The sequence below is a fragment of the Hippocampus zosterae genome, chromosome 12 (assembly GCF_025434085.1).
Source record: "Hippocampus zosterae strain Florida chromosome 12, ASM2543408v3, whole genome shotgun sequence".
Taxonomy (NCBI): Eukaryota; Metazoa; Chordata; class Actinopteri; order Syngnathiformes; family Syngnathidae; genus Hippocampus; species Hippocampus zosterae.
In genome coordinates this window covers 13193108-13213944 of record NC_067462.1, presented here as the reverse complement: position 1 = coordinate 13213944, position 20837 = coordinate 13193108, and the positions used below count along the sequence as shown (strand labels likewise).

The following is a 20837-nucleotide window of genomic DNA, read 5'->3' as shown; positions in this document are numbered from 1 at the left end:
CTGTCGCTGACATCAGTTTGATAGAACTGTAGCGCCTTCAATGGAACAACGAAAACCTTCAAGGTCTCACGGCTGGAAGAGTAATGGCATGGATATGTAGCTTTTAACTCGCCTTATTACATCATTGAGACGCCAGGTTTCTCAAGCTTTTTTTTCCACATTTCACAAAGTTGGGAATATGATACCACATTAGGATCTCTTGATAGGAAATATGATGATTAGGTGCTTGTACGGAACAAAACAAAGTTTGGAGTGAGGTGTTGCGGATTCTGCCTTCTTTGAAAATACTAAGCTGGTAGCATGGTGGCTTATAGATATGTCCTTCCGTTGACTGTTTTCTGTAGTTTAATTATGATGCTCGACAATGAGGTCTTCGATCGTGGACAAAAGTGCAGAGCGAACATTGAAAAGAGTTGAGTTTTCCTTATTGTCTGTACTGCTGAGACTCACGCTTCCATTGTATGAAGCTTTCCTTTGGCGCTGCTGCTTGTCAGGATTCAATTATCTGGATGAATGGCATGCTGCCTCTGTGCTATTTTATTTTATTTTTTTACTGGCTCCACCATTAGGAACATCTCAGCTCAGTCTTTTCAGAGATAATTATGCTCCATTTGAATTGTTGTTTTTGGAGAGATATTGATCGCTCAGCATGGTTCTGTAATCAACAGGGAGCCGTAATAAAAGACTGCATATTGACCACTAGGGGTAAATTGTCCCGGTTAAAATGATTTACAGTAGAAGTTGACATTTATGCAATGGGAGTGTGAGTTGACAGTGTGTCATTTGCAAAGTCAATGTGTTTGTTAGTTACTGTATAGATTTCTACACATCAATATACACCATTTGATATATTTTGCTGTTGCACAGTTTCAGATACTTTCGTTTTGATTTAAACCAAAACATTTAAGCAGTAGGCCTAAAAACACAGCTTTGTAAAGTAGTCTGATGCTATTACTTCTGCCCCGACAGCCAGCAAACTGGGACTCCTGGGTAAGCTAAGCAACCCCCATTATTTATTTACAAATCATTTTAATAATCGCCGTCATTTACATACTATTGAGTAAATGTTTTCCATTGTTTTACGGAGCCATTATATAAGCATCATTGTCTGCGAGACTTCTTTAACGGCTGCTTTGTGTATCTAAACGCATTACTCCATCAGTGGTACGTCTGTCCCGAATCTCTTTGTGCATTGTTCTCATGTCTGCAATGTTTGATTACGTTTATGTTTACATCGCACAAATGGAACTCGTAAATGAGCTTCAGTCAATTCCTTTTCAAAAAACATCTTCTACATTTAAATTGAATGGAATACACTTGGCTGCTTAAAAATATACCTTCCTCACATTTGAACTGCAAATGAATAATAATCAGTATAAATGTTTGAAACTGAATTGACCTCCATTTTTATTTTTTTGATTCGTGTATTCCTGTATGTTAGACTGACAGAACACGTGCCCTCTACATGCCATCTAACACACAAGGGACAAATGATGAAAGTTGCTCACCTTTATGTCAGGCTTTACCTTCAGTGAAGGCTCCTGCAGGGAGGGAGGGAAAGAAAATGTAAACCTGAGCAACTTCACAGAGTCTCGCTTGCACAGTGGCATCCGTGAACTAACCTTTTCATTCATCACTGTAAGAGAGACGTGTCTCAGAGAAGAGACAGCTCTTTGCTGCAATTACAGCTTGAGGCAAACAACAATACTCCACAATGGAATGACACTTCTGCTCTTACAACGATACGCACCCAACCCCGCCTCTGCCTCATGACCATTGCTCTGTGATTAGAAGCCAACTAAACACAGAAGAGCTCATGTTGATCTTCTGATGGAAATGGCTTCCTTTATACCAGGATGGTCAAACTCAGGTGCTGGAGGGCCGCTGTCCTGCATGTTTTCCAAGTCTCCCTGTTGCAACACACCTGATTCAAATGAACAGGTTCAATGTCAGGCTTCCGCAGAGCTTGACCATGATCTGATCATTTCAATCAGGTGTGTTGCAACAGGGAGACTTGGAAAACATGCAGGACGGCGGCCCTCCAGGACCTGAGTTTGACACCCCTGCTTTATACCTTCGACCGCCATTCTTCTTTCATTTTTGTTTTACAATTTATTCATTTGATTTTAGATCAAACCTTCCCAGTGAAGGTTTATGTCTGTTTTCCCAAAATTGCCTTTTGTTCCTTTGTACAATGATAATGATGATGATGATGATCAGGTTCTGGGCTGTTTGATGTCTGCCCATTGCGCCAGCTAATATGTTGCAGTTTACTTTCAACTTGAGAAAATATGTTGCTTTTTTCATGATTTCTTAAGCGCTCACCTTATTTTTGACCCTTTAAAATGACCTAACAATGAGTGTGCAACTTTTTATTTTATTGAACAGATGCTGTAATTATTAGATACTTCACAATTAGGGAAATCACTTTTAAGTGACGGTAATGCTGGAATCCATATTTATTTTCATATTTCATATATATTGACAATCATCTACCCATGTGATTCTCATAATGTGGTTTGTGGTCTCTTTAGTGTTATATGAAAAATATAGATTCGTTCAGTACATTAGTTATGCCAGTTTAGTTGTATTTAACACTCCCAAAGACGTTTTTATATGTCTTTTCAGACTTGGTTTAGAATTGGCTGGTACAGAAAGAGTTAACTTTTACGTATAATGCATTTGTCTTCACGCAACAATTTAAATACAATTGTATGTAAGTTACATACATAAGTTCATTTTTATTTGATTTAACGGAATCATTCATTCAGTATGTGATTCATTTTCTGACAGCCGAGCAGCGGTGATTTTTCAACTGTGCATCATGTTACAGTGGCTTCCACTCATGGAAACGTTATTATAATAATATAGTTAGGATTCAAGAGACTTTTTCGGGTGCAATACCAACTTTTTGATACGTTAAATTGCATCCTTGAAAATGAAATGTGTTATGAAAAGAGCCAAAAGTGTGATTTCCCCATCCAATCCCAATTATGGTCCTCAATAGTCCAGTAAACCTCCCCAACCCCGGAACAATCTCTGTTTGTAATTCTGAATTGTTAGCTATATCTTCCCTTAATACTTCAGTGTCCCTCAACATCTTCCCCAATTATTTGCCAACCCGGTCATGAGGTAAAACATGTCTTCTGAACTCTGACCCCATGAAACCTAACACCTGCCCCTCAGCCAGAGGATGACGGTGCCCAAGAGGAGCCCACCAAGAAGCACTATGACCCTGTGGCGGCTGCCGCAGATGCCTGGGGGGATGACGATACGCCGCCCGCCCGCTATGACCCGATAGCCGCTGCCACGGAGGGCTGGGGGGATGACAGCACCCAAGCAGTTCGCTATGACGCAAAGGAGGATTGGGGGGACGATGAAACCCAACAGGCTTATGATGAATCCGTAGCTGAAGCCCCAGAGGGTCCGGTCGAGAACGACAACCAGCCGGACGCAGAGGACGCTGCAAGTCCTGCTGAGGCTTCAGTTGACACCTATGAAGAAGCTCCTCCTAATGCTGCAGATGAAGAGGATCAGGTAACCAAGAGGATGCATCTGGATGAAAGCGGTGGATGCATCAGCTTTGTAGGAGATTTAAACTTAAGATGCCAACTTGATAAAAGAAAATTGTGATTAAGAGTCAGAAAGAAGGAGACTTCTTATGATGGAGATGATGCATCTGGACCGGGAGAATGGATGCATCCATTCTTTTTTTCTCTTAAGTCAAATTGTGGAGCCTATAGATGATTTCCGTTCACATCATTAATACGGGTAACTGCAGGTGAATACGGTGCTCTAATCTCTTTGGCATTCTATTCAGCCTTCTTGCCTGTGTTGTCATCGTGCTGCTTTTGTTGTTGTCTGTCTTGCAGTGTGTCAGTCTCACACATTCTCAATTATTTATGGTTTTAGATCATGTACAGTGTCTGCCTCATCTTTTCTACTGGTGTATATTTGGTCTCAGGGTGAGTCTGAAACAACTCCTGAAGCTGTTCCTGAAGCAGAAGCAGTGGACGCAGTAGAAGAAACTTCAACGCAAGATGTAAGTACAAGCAGAAAAATACTTTGATTCATAAAAGTATGATGCATAGATAATTTATCATGGAACTTCCTTGCTCGTATTAATAAAGGAATTACATCAGGGTTAACCAAACTATGGCCCAGAGGGCATTTGCGGCCTCCCATCCATTTTTCAGTGACAATGATGAGAGTAGGCCTGTAGGCTTAGCACTTGAGGTCTTGAGGTAGTGGTTCCATCAACAAAACAGTATTGCACATCTAGCAGTATTGCACAGTAAGGACACACTAAACACAATATTGCACAGTGAAAACAGTATTGTATTGCATGTCAAAAGTACATCAAATAAACCATTTATGACTTAAGGAATAACAAATCTTCAAAACACTGCTGTGAATAAAGACAATTTAATTTTTGAGGCAAAAATGGTTTCTCCCACTTTGTGCTCTATGGCTGATTTATGAGGACATCACATTAATGATCTTCAAGTAGCTATTTGAAAAATGGTCACTTAACAACAGTTTGTTTTGTTTTTGGTTCTGAATGTGGAGATGGGATTCACCTTTCCAATTCTCTGTATGCGGCCCTCAAACAAGAATGTTTGGACAGACCTGAATTAAATTATGTTGTGTGTTCCTATCTAGACACCTGCAGTAAATGAAGAATCAGTAGAAGCAAAGGCAGACTCACCCGACATGCCGCCTGGCTTCCTATTTAAGGTAACACCTGAGCCTGAATGAGAACATTTCAACAGAGTGAAATAATTCTCAAACCCGGGAATGGGCAACGGGTGGAATGCAATACAATTCTAAGTGGCCCCTTGATCGAAAAAAAAAATATATACCTGTATATGCTGTACATATATATTTTTTACAACCCCTCCAAAAACAAAACAAAAAAAAACCCAAAACCTCCACTAAACTTTCAACATTTGTCATAAAAAAAAATGTGGTAAATGTGGAAATCCAGCAAAACCGGAAAAACACCCAAATACAAAAAAACTGTTGAAAAAAATACACCACTGTTTGGTAGTTATGGCTTAGTTGACTGTCCTATAATACAGGGGATGGGAACCTTTTTAACTAAGAGAGCCATGAAAGCAAAAATGTTTCTGTTTGGTTACATTTGGTTTTGTTCCCTCATGTGCCCTTTTTGTCGCCAACTGTTAAGATAAGATAAGATATCCTTTATTCGTCCCACACTGGGGAAATTTACAGCCTCCAGCAGCAAGAATGTATGTAGAAAGAAGAAAGAGAAAAAAAAAACAACAAACATCTTTCAATTAAATGCAATATGAACACAAAATGGATAAATCGCAGTACTATTTACGATTTTCCTTCACATAATTTAATTATTATTATTATTATGATTGTTATTTTTTATTCATCAGCCTGACAGCAGTCGGTAGGAACGAGCGTCGGTATCTCTCCTTCTTGCAGCGCGGGTGTAACAGTCTCTGGCTGAAGGAGCTACCAAGTGCTGTCAGGGCGGGCTGGAGGGGGTGGGAGGGACTGGCCATCATAGCTTTTAGCTTAGTTAGCATCCTTCTGTTGCCCACCTCCTCCAGAGTGTCAAGGGAGCAACCCAGGACAGAACTGGCCTTCCTGACCAGTCGCTCCAGTCTCTTTCTGTCCCGGGCTGAGATGCTGCCTGACCAGCAGACAATGCCATAATGGATGGCCGAGGCCACCACCGAGTTATAGAACGTCTTAAGGAGTGACCCCTGAACCCCAAAAGACCTCAGTTTCCTGAGTAGGAAGAGTCGGCGCTGTCCTTTCCTAATCAGGGTTCTCGTTATCACTTGTTTTGATCGCTCAATAAGTGTCACTTGTGTTTAACCAATCAGGTTGCTCAACCATTTGGGTCCTGTCCAGATGTTTCTCGTTGTCTCGTCTCTTTGCTTGTATTTAGTTCCCCGATTGGCGTCAGTCTTTGTTGGGTTATTGTGAGTTGTTAGTACGTGAGTGTCTGTGTGCTCCACTCTTGTCGCGGTTTGTAGTGATGGGTACATGAGGCCTCATGAGGCGTGTCGACACACTGACACACTGTGTTGATACTGTGCTGATACTGTGTCACTGACCACTGCCACCTGCTGGACCTTCAAGATCCCGGCAGCCAACCCACTTAACAGACTGAACTGACAGATAAATTGTTTTGTATATTGAACATATAAAATATACAATTCTGTAATAAATTGGCAAAAGGTGAAGGTAGGATATAAAAAAAGGAAAAGAAAATAGTCATCATCACAAATATGTGTTCAAAGGAGTAGAAAGAAGCAAAAAACCTACCCCGAGTCCTACCCCTTCTTATATATGAATTGATCATTTTTCTAAATAGGAAAGAAAGTCTAAATATCAACAAATGCTTTTACCCTTATGTATGCTGTACTAATACATTTTTACATTAGGTTTGTATATACAGTACATACTCTTTAGAGCACATGTATATGTCGATTTTCTCATATTCATAATGGATGCTACATTTCATTAATATATTAAATAATCTCATCAATGTATTTCTGATGTATTGCTATATTTAATGAGTGTATCGAATTTATCAGCTTAATTCTGATTTGTGTAGTTGTCTTGTACTACTCTCTAATTCATTTTTAATCTCAGCAAGAGAGTTCCTCATTTTACTGGTCCGTTTCAGAATCATTCCACAGATTTACACCTATTACAGATACACTCCTTTGTGTGATGTTCGTTCGTGTTTTGGATTTTTTTGTATAGATTAGTACCCCCTAAATTATGACAACTTTCTCAAATTTTAAAAAGCTTCTGGATCTTTTGGCAAAGGTTATTATTGTGTGCTTTGTACATTAATTGGGCGATTTTGAAGTCAATCAGGTCATGAGATTTCATTGTTTAATTTGATAAACAGTGGATTTGTGGGTTCCGTCCATTTGGAACCAGTGATTGTTCCGATTGCTTTGTATTGTAGTTTTAAAACAGTGTTTTACTGGCATTTCCCCATATTCCCACACAATAGGTCAAATATGGAAGTAATAAAAGTATGTGTACAAGGATCTCTTATTCAGCACATCCTTAGTTTTTGGGAGGATCCCTATGGTTTGGGATATTTTTCTTTTATTATCTATTCTGTAGCTGCCAGCACGGTTTTGCATCTACAACTGTTCCAAAACATTTTCATAAGGTCATTCATCGATTTGATGATGAAGTGTACAATATCATTCACATCCATGCATTCATTTTGCAACATTCAATGTGTTCAAATAATGTGAAGATCATTTGAATGAGGATGCTTGTGGGCTTTTATTTCACAAATTTTTATTGAGAAAAATAAGATGCTCCAATGTTTTAAACTTCAGCCTGTTGCGTCTTTTACAAGCGATTTCTCCTCTGTGGAGAACACACGCTCACAAGGGACGGATGAGGCTGGCGTACAAAGGAACTCCTTTGCGAGGTGGGAGAGGTTTGGGAAAGAAGTGTGTTGGTCCTTCCAGTACAGCTGCTTCGTGGAACCTTGATTGTCAAACATGGAGTGGAGAGTCAACCAATAATAATTACTGATTGTCAATTAAATCATCAACATAGCAACCGTGAAAAGATGAGTGAACGTTTGTATACCTGGCGTAATACTGGGTGTATCGCGAACTTCATTCTCATGCTTGGCCCGATAATGCCTCAGCATGGTGGAGGTGCTTCTGTTGGTGTATGACAATTCGACCCGGCAAATTCGACATTTCACCTGTAATGAAATGTGAATAAGAAGTAACTAAGAGTTACCTTGAAATGTATTCGGATTAGAATGGTACAACACATGTCAATAATCTGAGAGGCACTCGGCGAGTGCCTCTCGCCGAGAGGCTCTCGGCGACAGAAGGCGATTTGAATAAATAAATAATACCTTATTCTCCGGGACATCAAAATGGTCCCACACGGCGGATGATTTGCGTCTCTGCTCCATAATCGGCAAGGAAGGCAAGGCACGAACACGAAGTCTGCACTGACACGAACTTCGACAAGCGAGCGTGAGTGAGGTCTGGCTTGTTTCGGCAAGTGGCATTGTGTCGCCAAACCCACTTCCTTATAAACACTGTGCGGTGGGCTTTTGCTGCGTCAACGCCCTCTGCACTGAGTCGACGCCCCCTGGACTAAGTGGCGCAGCCTGTACTGTGCCAAGCAGCCGATGCAGTCTAAACTGCACCGGTGCAGTTCACGTGTCAATTAGCAGCCTGGACTGTGTCAACGCAGCCGATGTGTCAATTAGCAGCCTGGACTGTGTCAACACAGTCGATGTGTCAATTAGCAGCCTGGACTGTGTCAACGCAGCCGGTGTGTCAATTAGAAGCCTGGACTGTGTCAACGCAGTTCACGTGTCAATCACGTGACGTAATGAGCCAGCACATGCATCGACACGTGGTTTGCTCTGTGAGCCCGGCGCATGTGTCAATGCATCGGTGTCGCTGGACCCATCACTAGCGGTTTGTTTTCTGTCACAGGTTTCTTTTGTTACTTTGGCTCCTTGTGATTTCCAAGACTTTGTTTGAGCACTTGTAGATACTAATTCTCCAGTGTGCCCATGTTTGCATAATAAATACATCTTGGTCAATCCACCCTGCGCCTCCCTGCCACGACCGTGACAAAAATATTCAGAAATGTATTTCAGTGAGAGCCATGTAATATACTGTATTTTAAAAGTGAATTCAAAAAAAAAAAAGATCAGTATAATAAGCCTCTGAATCTATTCTTTTAAATAATTTAGTTTTTATACTTAACCGTTAATGTGAATGGCTTTCCGTTCCTCACTATTGTTAAATATCCAGCAAAGCTAGTGGAATTGTGACCTTGTCGGGCCCATACACGGAGTTGCTGCTTATTAGCTTGCAGTTGAAGTGTACCATACTCATTATCTTTTTTTTCTTTTCACCAACTGCTTTGTCAAAGGGTTAGTTAGCTTTGAGCTAATGACCAAGCAGACTGATTCAAAATAGGGCGTTTACCCGTTTACCCAAAAACGACCAACGTTGGCCATTATCATCCAATTATAATTGCTCCAGCAGCAAACTGTAGAGTGAACAGGACATGATCAGTGAGAAACAATTGAGAATATTTTGTTTTATCTGTGAGCCAGATGCAATCATCAAAAGAGCCACACTTGGCTCCCGAGCCATAAGTTCCCGACCCCTGCTATAATTCGACCGACATGAGTAGTACGAATACATTTTGTGTGTGTGTCTATATATAGGTATATACTGTATTTAAATATATATATTTGTGGATTTTGAATGACATGGATAAGCATAGTACTTCAGTAGTAATAACATTTTAAGTGATCTTTGTGGAAAAAATGCACACGATTTTTTTCCTACACTTCATGTTGTTTTGCTCTTCAGCAGTTTTGTGCCATTGAATGCTATTTCTTTCTTTGTTTTTTTATGCTAGAAAGCCCTTTGTATTGTGAAAAGAAAAAAAATCACACTCTGTGGTTATTTTGTGGTTTGCTTCAAACTCTTTGTTGTTGGGTTACAAAAGTGAATCTTTCGGAAATGCAGTGAGAAATGTAATACGTGTGTGTGAGCCCCACTATAGAAGTGATAAAAATTGTGGCCCCCTCCAGAATTTCTGTTGCCCATCCCCGCTTTAACAGATTCATCTTCTGTTTCTATTAATGTGTGATAAAGGTCCAAGTGATGCACGATTATGCAGCAAATGACACAGATGAACTTGAAATGAAGGCGGGAGACGTGGTGCTAGTCATACCCTTTGACAATCCAGATGAACAGGTACGCACACACCCGTTCTCACATGCTTGCATCACAATACGTCAAGTAATGTTTGGCTTTGTGTGTGTGTGTGTGTGTGTGTATCTTTAGGATGATGGCTGGCTGATGGGAATAAAAGAGGATGACTGGAAACAGAAAAAAGAAAATGGAACCAAAGGAGTATTCCCTGAAAACTTCACCCAGAGGCTGTAAAAGTTTAATCGTCAGGCCAACTTTTTTTCCTTCACTCCTTTTCCCCTATCATCCTCACTCCCTGTCCTGTTTTTGCCCTGTCTAAATACTTGGACTTTGACCATAGACGCAGAACTGCAGAAGTTGCAGTTCCATGACTGAGGAATCAGAATTCCTGCAGAAGAGAAATGACAGCCATTCAAGGGCGTCAAATATTAGACTAACAGTGCTATCGCTAACTGGGCTGAAAAGGGGATCCTAATCTCATGCAGGACTAATGCAGATGTGGCTGCCTCTGTAATGGCTTACCATAACTCACTCATTAAATTTCGATAGAACTCATCACGAAACTCTCCAACACATAATTGCTTAACAGAAAACACATAGTTAGTTTGTCTATTACATAAAAATCTCTGGTTTGATCTGTTTTGGTCACATGTAGCAAGGGATTTAGAAATATTCAGGTAGGGTGAGCTGTTAAGATCAGGTGTCGCGGATTCTAACATTTGTTGTTTACCAATCAGAAATCAGTGCAATTAGTCTTGGGCAGCTGTAACAATCATTCTTAAATCCTTATTCCTAGTAAACATGGGCCATTGGTTGTTTTGATTTTTTTTTTTTCATGGTGATAAAAATGGTTTAACAGTGTTGCTAGGCAGGTTATTATGCATTCAAGTATCAGTACGACTGTCAACAAAGTGATGCTTGCCTAAAAGCTTTCCAGCAATCGGCACTAATGAGAAGCTCCGACTGGTACTATAATAGTTAGGCAGACTTAATCACACTCTAATCCAACATATTCAAACTGAGCCAGCTTAATTCACTCTTAAAAGGTGAGTTGACATCAGCTACTCCTACTTTCATCAACGACAACTTTGCTGACGAATGCAAACGTTTCCAAATATGCACCAGAGCTACTTGTTTTATTTTTGTATGGCGCCAAGCAATGATGATATAGCCTATATAGCGGTCACCATATTTGCCAACTGAGGATGGTACAGAGCGTTTTGTACTTATGTCAGGTCCGCTCTTACATAGTCCAAAAACATTCACAGACTCGACCGAGATTCACATTTGTTTCTATTTCTGTGTAAAAGTGAGAGTGAGGTGCGTGTATGTATGTGTACGTGTGTTTTGGGACTGAAATTCTTTATTTCTTGGCTAGTGTTATGGGACAAACCCCCTGGAAGGAGTGCGTCCATTTGACAGGGAGCTTTCCAGACAGGACAAACAAATTTGTGCTGGCTTGTGTTGACAGGTTCCAGACGTTATTGTGCATTTGTTGTGTATAAATGTAATTTGCCAAGTGACGACAGCTACATATTCTATAAAGATATGTGTATGTGAGTTAATGTGAGCATGCTGACTTCCCGTGTGTTGTTGTGTGAAAACCTTTCAATGCTACTGGGATTAGTTTTGAAGAATTGTATGTTGTTCCCCACCCAAAGTTTTGTTCATTGATTATTTTTTTTTTTTTATAAGGGAGCTTTTGAGTACATTTATCTTGGATATATACACACCACTCCTTGCCCTCGTGGTAATCCACCAAGCTTGCCTCAAAACTTTGACAGTGTATTGTGGTCCAAAAAGCTTCAATTGTGATATGGAGGCAAAACATACTGAGACTTTTTTTTTTTTTAAATCACAGTTCAATTATTTGACCATGTGAGGTTTGCCTAACTCTCCATGTGCAACTTTACACTTTTGAGAACAATGGCTCCACACCTCTCTGCTTTGTTCTTCCAATTTATTTTTTATCATTTTGGTTGCCGATTGCTCTTCAAGCAAGCCTCCCGTGGTTATGTAAGGGATAAAACATGTTTAAATATTAAAACATATTCCCTAACTGTCCAACCAATATTAAAAAAATGACTTCAAACCTCTGTCAGTTTCGACTTTGTGTCTTTTATTTGGAGCAAGCTTTGATTTGGGGATTTAGATTGCAACACCCCCTGCTGGTTATTTCGATACATATTGATAGATCGTCATATATGCAATGATCACTGCCACCAGCAGGGTGTACTTTGCCTGAAAGTACAGAACATATGAGAAAGAAGAAGAAAAAAAACACACAATCTGAATTGCTGTCCGTGGTACTGAAGCAAACCACCAGCCCACCCTGATACCACCTGATACTAACTCAGGCTCATCTTTGCCTGCTCGTTTCTTCACTCATTGTGCTTAAAGTGTCAAGACATTGTATTCACAAGCATATCACTTGTGTTATTACATGAAATTATTCAGAGTGATTTTCGTCCTGTTTTATCTCTTAACCTCATTTTGCTTGTAAAGAAAACACATTCTTGGTTGTAATAAAAACAACTTTATGTTAAATATTTAAAAAAAAGGAATGCACAACATTGCCCCATTTATATTCTTAAAAATAGATCTTTAAATAATTTCTCAGAAAATAGCTTCATAGACATATTTGACAAATCTTTGCGTAGTACTTCCGAGTCTCTCTCTATCCATCTCCATGAAGCACTTACATCCGAAAATCGGTTTGAAAACCAGCAGAAAATGACACTCATTTAAAATTTGGATTTCATACATGTTCGCTAGAAACGTGGTTTGAAATCTATGGATGGAATGAAAACGTTCATGCAAATGAAAATCATTAAATATAAGAAAATGCAGAAGAAAATAAGCGCAATGGAGCATTATGTATAAAAAGCTAGTTATACAGTAGTTTAATACAGTCTGAGTCAAACATATTTTGGTAGACTGACCAGAAAACTGAGACGTTCAATATAAAACATATGCACAGGGAAGTTAAAAAAAAACTCCTGATATAAATCTGATCGTAAAGACGGCGCATTAATGAATCATAGAATTATGGTGGAAGCAGATGAACAACCCATTTTAGTCACTTTCTTGCATCAGTGCAAGATTATTCCCTCCTATTGGACAGTCAGAAATCCCGATAGAGCTGCAAACAGCATGCAACATCTCAGTGGCACTCGATAGCCTCCTTATGGTTTGGGGGTGGGGGGGGGGGTCGACTAACATGGCACACACCTATTTTTAATAAGGCTACAAGACAATTTCACCATATATGATACAAATGAAAACAAAATTGAATATCCCAAGGACAGACTACTTCTGCATCTGGACAGGACCAACTATAGGTACTCAAAAATTATCTTTAAATTTATTTAAGAAATTATTAGTGGCCTGTAAACAGCCCATCATTCACAGAAATTAATACTTTGATTAGTCATTAGAATCACAGCTCACGGAAGCACTGGAACACCCTTTGGTGATGTGCTCAGCCCCTTGTGATTTCTATTAAATATGACAATCTGGACCCACACGATCACATGTGTAGATTGTGCAATAGTTTTGCTGCAATATATGATACAATTGATGAGCATTGAATTGTGTTGAAAATAAAATTCAGTTTAATTTGGTTCGGTGTTTGAATAGTCCAAGATCTTTTAGGTGTCTACCTGGCCAGAATATTCAAGCCTGCTCCTTGGAAAGTCAAGTTGTAGTTGAAGGTACGTCATTGTTTGGTGCACCAGTTGCAAAGGGAGTGAGGATAAACCCGTCATAAATCTGCTTCAAATGAATCAAGAATACGCTTTATGTGATTACCCGCATAAGATAAATACATCTGGGCAAACATTTGAATATTTTGCACTCTTGGGATTCTGAATGCAATCCGACCATTTTTAAACCATGTTTGCAATCCAACAATTCTACTCTGCCTTGTTTGCAGCCAAGACAAATTCACAATAAACTGAACACATAGTCAAAAATATTCAAATAAATATTGTAAATATATTTTTGCTTACTGTTGTGTCAAAAAAATACATCAGACAACAAGGGAAAGGAATGAGTCAGTAAAGTGAGTAAACTTGAAGTGTAATTAACTTAATTTCATTACTAAATTGCTCAAGTAAACATTTACAGTCTTTTTTCCATTCCTTCAAATTCATCTTTGCCTTAATGTCCTCTTCAATTTATGGTGTTCAAACAAGCCCTCCCAAAATGTATACTCATATTTTCACTTATAGTGATAGCGCCACTGTCTCATTTTGAAGAAAAAAAAGTAAAAATGAATGATGCGCCTAAGTGTTGACTGTTCTGTTCTCAAAATGCATAAAAATAACAAATCATAGTCGCTAAAAGGCTAAGGTGCTCCAAGGTAAAACTGAATGACAGACAAAACTCAATAAGGGGGAGAGAAGGTGGCATTAATAGCGTAGGATTTTGGAGTGCCTCTGGATTTTTTTTTTTTTTTTGGTCACTCATCCACAACAACAATTTGAAATCAGCGTCACAGATGCTGAGAGAGGGCCTGGCTGCTGATTTGTGTTGCAATTTATCCCCAAAGTCTCTGATGGGGTTGACAACTATGAAGTTCTTCCACATCAAACTTATTCAATCATGCCTTCACAAACCCACTGAGACACAGTCATGCTAGATCACAATTATACTGCTAGGCACCCATTATTAAAGTTGCTCAAGATGTCTCCCAGCGCGTTTTTTCATATGGTGTGTGTCAGTATTGTGGCTGATAACCAAGTGCTTACTAATTTGTGGTTTACTGGCACACCTGAATCGCATTTGCGGCATGAAAATGAAATTATGCACATTTGCAAAAGCAGTGTTGAAATCGCAATTCATTCTCTCTATTGATGTCTTACGGCATATCGAGACAAGTGGAGTGAGTCAAACAACACATTTTGTATCTAACCCATTTTTCTGTTGCTATTTTGGTGGAAAGCTCTGTGATTTGCTGTTCTTATACACAAGCTGATTTCAATAGATTTTGTTTTTCTTCTGTCAGAGTCCTCGCTCAGTTCCCAAAGGGTGGAAGTGTTTGGGGTCCAGTAGCATTTCCCCAACCTTCTGTAGAAGCCAGGGGTACCAGTGCACACCATCAGTTTGATGTTCCGCAGCACCCATGAGGGTGCGGACGAAACGCAGTGGGGCTAGAACCCAGTGGGCCAAATGATGATTGTCCACAGCAGCGTAACAGGATGCCAACACGCTGTTCACGACTATAGACCCGTGCTGGGTCAGTGGGGCATACAACCCAGTGCTCTGCCTCTCCTCGACAAAAGTCACGACGGCTTGAGTTGCCTCTGTTCCTTGCGAGGTCAGTATACACTGACCCGGCTTCACCTCACTAGCAAAAGTTGTCCTCACTCCATCTTGGCTGAGTCCACCCATGCAGTCAGTGACAAAGATGAGATGTGCCGCCGTGAGCGTTATATTAAGTCCAGTGTTGGTTCCAATGAGGGTGAAGATTTTCGTGACGTTTGTCTGGAGATCCAAAAAGGATAGTACCGGACTGTAGAGAAGCGAACCACGAGCGTCAGTTGTCGAGGAAGCCAAAACACGGTCACCGGGATGAAGGTCACGCATCAGTTTGGTGACTCCGCCCTCAAGGGTAACTTGAGCATCACCTGGGAAACAACCCCCAGTTTTGGCAGCGACAGAATGTTCTGTAAAATTGAGATGGGAGAAAATCAAGATGTGGATTTGATCATATGAAGGCATTTATTTTGTTCCTGTAAACATAAAAAATATATATAATAGAAACTTCTCCAGGAGCCTCGCTTGAACTTCCACATATGGTCATGCAGACTCTCAGTGCTCCATAAATCAAGTCAGACTTTGACACTGATGAAAGACCACTATTATCTTAGCGGATTAGAGACAGACTGTTTAAAACGTCCTCAACATCTTTTGAGTCAGCAGTCTTGCACACATGCAGGATGATATCTTCATCAAAATTTCCAATTTTCAATTCAAATTGGTTGTGCGTCAGTGATTACATTCATATTTAAAATAATGAATGGTAATGGAGACGCTTCAGTGTTGCTGTAGTGACAGCATAGGACACGAACATAAATGTTAAATCATACCAGCAACAGAAGACATGTTGTTTAAATTCAAGAAGACTCACTTTAGGGATAACCAATATGAATGAGGCAACACCATTGATGTTTCTTTTTTTTGTTCTCGGGTGACTCTTGAAAGCTTTCATAGATGGCCAAACTACTTTCTTGTGGCAGAATACTTCTGAGTAAGGTGGCTCTTTAAGACACAGTGAGACGAGGTGGCAAGAGGAGGTAGTCAGCAAGAGGTAATGGATAACCAGCTGATTGTATCTAAGCATGGCCTGGGGTCAAATAGACAGGAAAGTATGTTTGGAAAAAAGCAAGTGAAAGGTGAGCACAGCTGAGTTAGAAAAAAAAAGAATAGAATAAAAATCAAAGTTTTCCGCCATTTTCTGGAATCACATCAAATCACTTTGCCTGACTGATTTGAGGTGAATTCACACGCATATTCGATGGATGCATGTGGGTGTCTTAAGTATGTCTTAAGGCGGGCAAATATTTGTCAAAGGTGTGTATCTCTGTAAGTATGCGGCTTGCAGAAAAGGAGGTCTGCAACCAGGAGGTGATAAGGCTCAGATAAGAGATTTGAAAGAAACCTACCGAAGGAAAAGCAACAGCAAAACAAAGAGAGAGTTAATCATCTCACAGCCTACTAACCTCAATGGACTGTTAGAATGTAGCTTGGCATCAAATAACTGGCGGTACCAGACATGGGCCTCCAAAATGTCGTAACTGTTCGAATAGCTTGCAATGGAATGTGTTCAACTATTGTTAGCGCTCAAGCCCCTAGATGATTTGTGTTTCATCAAGGGAATTGCTTCAAATCTACAATCGGTATCTTATCTATTAGCTGATTATTTGGCAAGTGCTCCGCCTCTAAATGAGAGACGAGGAATATACTAGAATACAGTGTAGTATGTGCAACACAATACATTTTCAGGGACAAAAATGACAGGTGTGAGTTGGGGAGCATCCTGGAGCGATCACAAACATAGAAGCTCAAAAGAGTTAGGCTTAGAGTGAACCCTAACCCATTTTTGTTCACATTGAAGAGAAATTAAGAATGGTTCATTGACCGAACATGTGGTGCTGATGTTTTGCATTGTGGGAGGAAGTCACAGTACCCACAGAGAAGCCACACAACATGCAAACCCCTTGCAGCAAGGCCCCTGCTGACACAGATGAAAGGAAGCACTGCTATTGTACAAGACCCACTACTTGTAAATCTGACATTATGAAAAAAAAAACTACACAGTTGTACTTTTCCAGTGGACCCCCTCATATTCCCACTTTGGATTTTGCAAATTCAAACATATGGTCGCATTTCTTTTCGGAATTTATCCTCCATTGTTTGGGGAAAAGATTCACCTATTTGTGATTCGCTATAACAGGGAAAAAATATTGTCTACAGTGTATATGACATTTCTATTATTGTTACGTCCCTTTTATTGGGAATATGACGGGTTACTGTCAGCCATAAAAACGACAAAAAGCCCCTGAGTCACTCCTCTAATCACAACTCTAACGGGAGCAGTGTCAGATGTGTGATTGACAGTCAGGTGGAGTGGACAGACTTGATGGCCGTGCACATCTCTGCTCAGCCTCTGGATTGTTTCGCTAAACGAGGACTAAAAGCAGCCTTAAAATCAGGTGAATTTGTTCCCAAAGCCCAGCGGAACATCGCTAAACGTATTTATGACCGCCATTCATGTTGTCACTGTGGGCAGCCAGCAGTTTCGGGTCACTAAGAACCAGAGAACTACAAAGCTGCAACGCTCGCCACCATTGATGTTACTCATGTTCTTCGCTGTGTAGTCAAATGTTTCTTGTTGTCTTGTTATGATCCTCATCATCATCAGAATTGCTGACATGTATCTACCCGTCCTGTACATTATATATGTGTTTGCTTAGGTGTAAGCTGTGTGTGTGTGTGTGTGTGATGCCAGTAAACCGGCACATTATTTGTGATATATTCATGGTGTAAACTATTAAAGAAGGCATTTACAATTCCATGAAGGAGAGTGTCAATTATTCGTAGAAATTAGCTATTTGCAGACATGCTCCTTCTGTATCCGCTTTCATGAAAGCCAAACTAGCGGCTCACATCGTATTATCAAAATCAATAGTGCAATTGCTTGGACATAACAAAATAACAATGAAAGATTTAAGAACATTAGCTACAAAATTATTGCATCTAACATTTTCATAGACTAATGTGACGGAAAACGGACGACTTTTAGTGGGAGACCAAGAACGGCCGCAATTATTGTTCTCAATAGGCGACATAGCCAGCCAGCCAGATAGACGGACAGACAGACAGACAACCCCCCAACACACACTCACACACACTGACACGCACACTTTTTAAATCAGCTCTGCAGTGAATTGTTAACTATGTATTTTACTAGCTTCATTACTACTATATTGATAAATGGCCACAAAACAGTTCAATACAATCACACACAATAGTTTGCTTGCTTACCTGACTTGACGCTACAATGAATATGGGCTTTGGACTCATAGTAGACCCAGTCAAATCCGGCTTCGACAGCAAGCCGAGCCAACATGGCATACTTGTTTCTGTCTCTGTGAAGATGAACATATCGTTATTACTGTGGCACTATTCACCAAGCGTCTATTCATAGAACACCTCTGGCCTGCTCAGGTGTGTTTGTGGCCTGCTCATGAAAATCACCATTTCATGAAACGCCATACTTCCAATAACAGGAATTTGCCCACGTTTAAATCCCAAAATAAATTCCACAAGACTTAATATTCAAATTGGCTCATGGCTGTTAATACATATTGTGTTATTGTCATTGCCCACCTGTCTGAGGTGGTGATGTCAACGGCACGTCCTTCATAGTGCAGCGAGTCCTCTGAGTGATGGCCGTCCTCATCCCATCCCTCTGTCACTCTCAGCTTCACACCAGGCCACATATTCATGACAGAGATGGCCAGGGAGTTCAACTTGTCTTTGCAGCGCTGCGAGTCGGCGGACACGGGAGATTAGAAAAGTCATTAAAAAGACTACATGTTTGTGTGATAGGGCAAATTGAAGCACTGCAGTAGCAATCAATTTCTGTCTTTACAATCTACTGCAATGCACACCTCAAAGTTAATTATTTTACAATTCAGAATTTGAAAAAGCACCAGGAAGTATAAAAAAAGCAATTTGACAGTACCACTCCAGTGAAAAGCTATTGTATTCATAATGATACAATGTTTTTTTTTAAATGTAAAGATCAGAAGATCTATTGCAGAAAGTTAATGAGTTCATTGTGATGGTCATATATTGCTGAAACAAAGTGGGGAGCACACATAAATCAATATTTATCCCAGATCAACATTGATAAAAATGATCTTCCCCCAAATTTCCCAATTATAGGGCATATACACATACCTCACAAATAATAATAGGACTTCCTTCTTATGAATGTAACATTGTTTTTTAAAAAATGTATTTTTTTGTGCCCATTCTTGCCCATGCCTAAACGGTTGGTGCTCCTCTAGAATCACATCACACGGAATCGTTTTTGTGTACAGCGCGTGGCCTAAACATTTAAGACAAGTCAGAAAAGCTGTTCATCATTCAGGTATAATCCCAGCAGTCTTTCTCCAGAACCAATGCTTCGGAGTTGAAGCTATGAATCAATGAAATAAATCATTTCGGTTTAAATATTCAACTGACAGCAAGCACGGAGCAAAGGGTTTAATGTGACTGTGAGGTTTGCTCGTTTTGAAGTGATTCATAGACACGGTTAACCATACAGGACCTAAATCACTTGCACGGGATAAATGCGCGTCTCCGTCCGCACATGAACACTGCAAAGTGTTCCCAGCTCTCCTCCTCATCTTCCTCCTCCTCCTCCTCCTCATTTTCTTCTTTCTCACCTGAGTCATGAGCCGATCCGCACCCGTGTCCTCTTCATCCTTGAAGATGATATCAGTGTTGTAGTTGGGTGTCAGCTCTTTGAAGCGCTCCGAGTTGCGCGTAATTTTGCCCTCGGGCCGCCCGCTCGCACCTAGCGTCTTCTCGGCCACATTCGGGCTGAATTGCTTGTAGGCAAGCGGGATGAGCTTTTTCGGAGGCCTCCTCTTTCCGTACCCCCTCCCCGGTCCGCAGCCCTCCGAGACAGGTGCGAGTAGGAGGAGGAGAACCAAGGCGCACAGAGAGGCGGTGAGAAGGAGGAAGGGGATCCGCATCGCCCCGGGAGGAGGGAGGACTCTCCCGAGGGTGATATGTGTCTTCAGTACGCCTCCGGTTCACCTGTCGAGTCCATGGTCCGGGACAGCCGCGTTCAGTGTGTCCCCCAAATCACTCTACTCCAGCGGGCACCTCAGCATCCGCGCACCGATAAATTCCCCACTTGAATGGAAAAGTTCGCTGGCTGTGGCTCGTGGGTGCGCAGGGCTGTAAAGTCCGTGGATTTAAACAAACAGGTTCAAAGTCGATGAGGTGGGTCGAGGGGGCGGGGGGGGGGTGCAGAGAGAGAGAGAGAGAGAGAGAGAGAGAGAGAGAGAGAGAGGGAGAACAGCAGCAACTGCACGTCCACGCTTTTAATGTGGTCGTCTTTCCAGTCTCTTCTTTTGCTCCGCGAAAAGTGTCACAACATCCCCCGTGGTGGATTGTGAGGTTTTTGATGCTCCCAGCGAGACGACAGCGCGCAACAGGCTGCAGCTTTCCACTTGAATCCACTCCATTTGAGTGATCCACGACGAGCCGTTGCCATTTCAGACCGCACCCTGCCAGTCCTGCCCTCCTCTCCCTCTCTCCCTCATCTGTCCCCGCTTTGCCACCCACCCCGCCTCTCGACTTGGGCACAGTGCGCACGGGAGAATCATGTCGCACACGCACGCACTTACAGACTCACATAAGAACACTGCACTGCCTTGGCAGGCATGCAACAAACTTCAGCTTTGTCCTTCAACGCCGCCACTTATCACTGTCAGCTTTGTCTCGGTGTTTTTGTGCCCTTGTTGGTAGTCTTGTCACCAATTTATTTCCCGGAGGAACAGTACAGTTCACTAGTGGCAAGCC

The 20837-nt window shown here is 41.1% G+C and overlaps 2 protein-coding genes across 4 annotated transcripts in view; one reads left to right on the top strand and one right to left on the bottom strand.

Moving 5' to 3' along the window:
* LOC127611525 (myc box-dependent-interacting protein 1) overlaps window positions 1-11824 on the top strand; it is a 19644-nt gene extending 7820 nt beyond the window's left edge. For 2 of the 3 annotated variants that reach the window (XM_052082094.1, XM_052082095.1), the window contains 6 exons: window positions 970-990; window positions 3187-3537; window positions 3965-4042; window positions 4663-4737; window positions 9669-9770; window positions 9861-11824. In XM_052082094.1, coding sequence (XP_051938054.1) covers window positions 970-990; window positions 3187-3537; window positions 3965-4042; window positions 4663-4737; window positions 9669-9770; window positions 9861-9962 — 729 coding nt within the window. In that variant the 3' untranslated portion in view covers window positions 9963-11824. The remainder of the gene's footprint in view (window positions 1-969; window positions 991-3186; window positions 3538-3964; window positions 4043-4662; window positions 4738-9668; window positions 9771-9860) is intronic. The other variant, XM_052082096.1, reaches the window with a different exon arrangement.
* On the bottom strand, window positions 11373-20837 carry LOC127611537 (indian hedgehog B protein-like). The gene is made up of 4 exons (XM_052082111.1): window positions 19691-20837; window positions 18624-18781; window positions 18279-18382; window positions 11373-15397 (listed from the first exon to the last, which is right to left on the bottom strand). Exons 1-4 carry the CDS (start codon window positions 20000-20002, stop codon window positions 14733-14735), a joined length of 1239 nt encoding a protein of 412 aa, XP_051938071.1. The 5' UTR covers window positions 20003-20837; the 3' UTR covers window positions 11373-14732.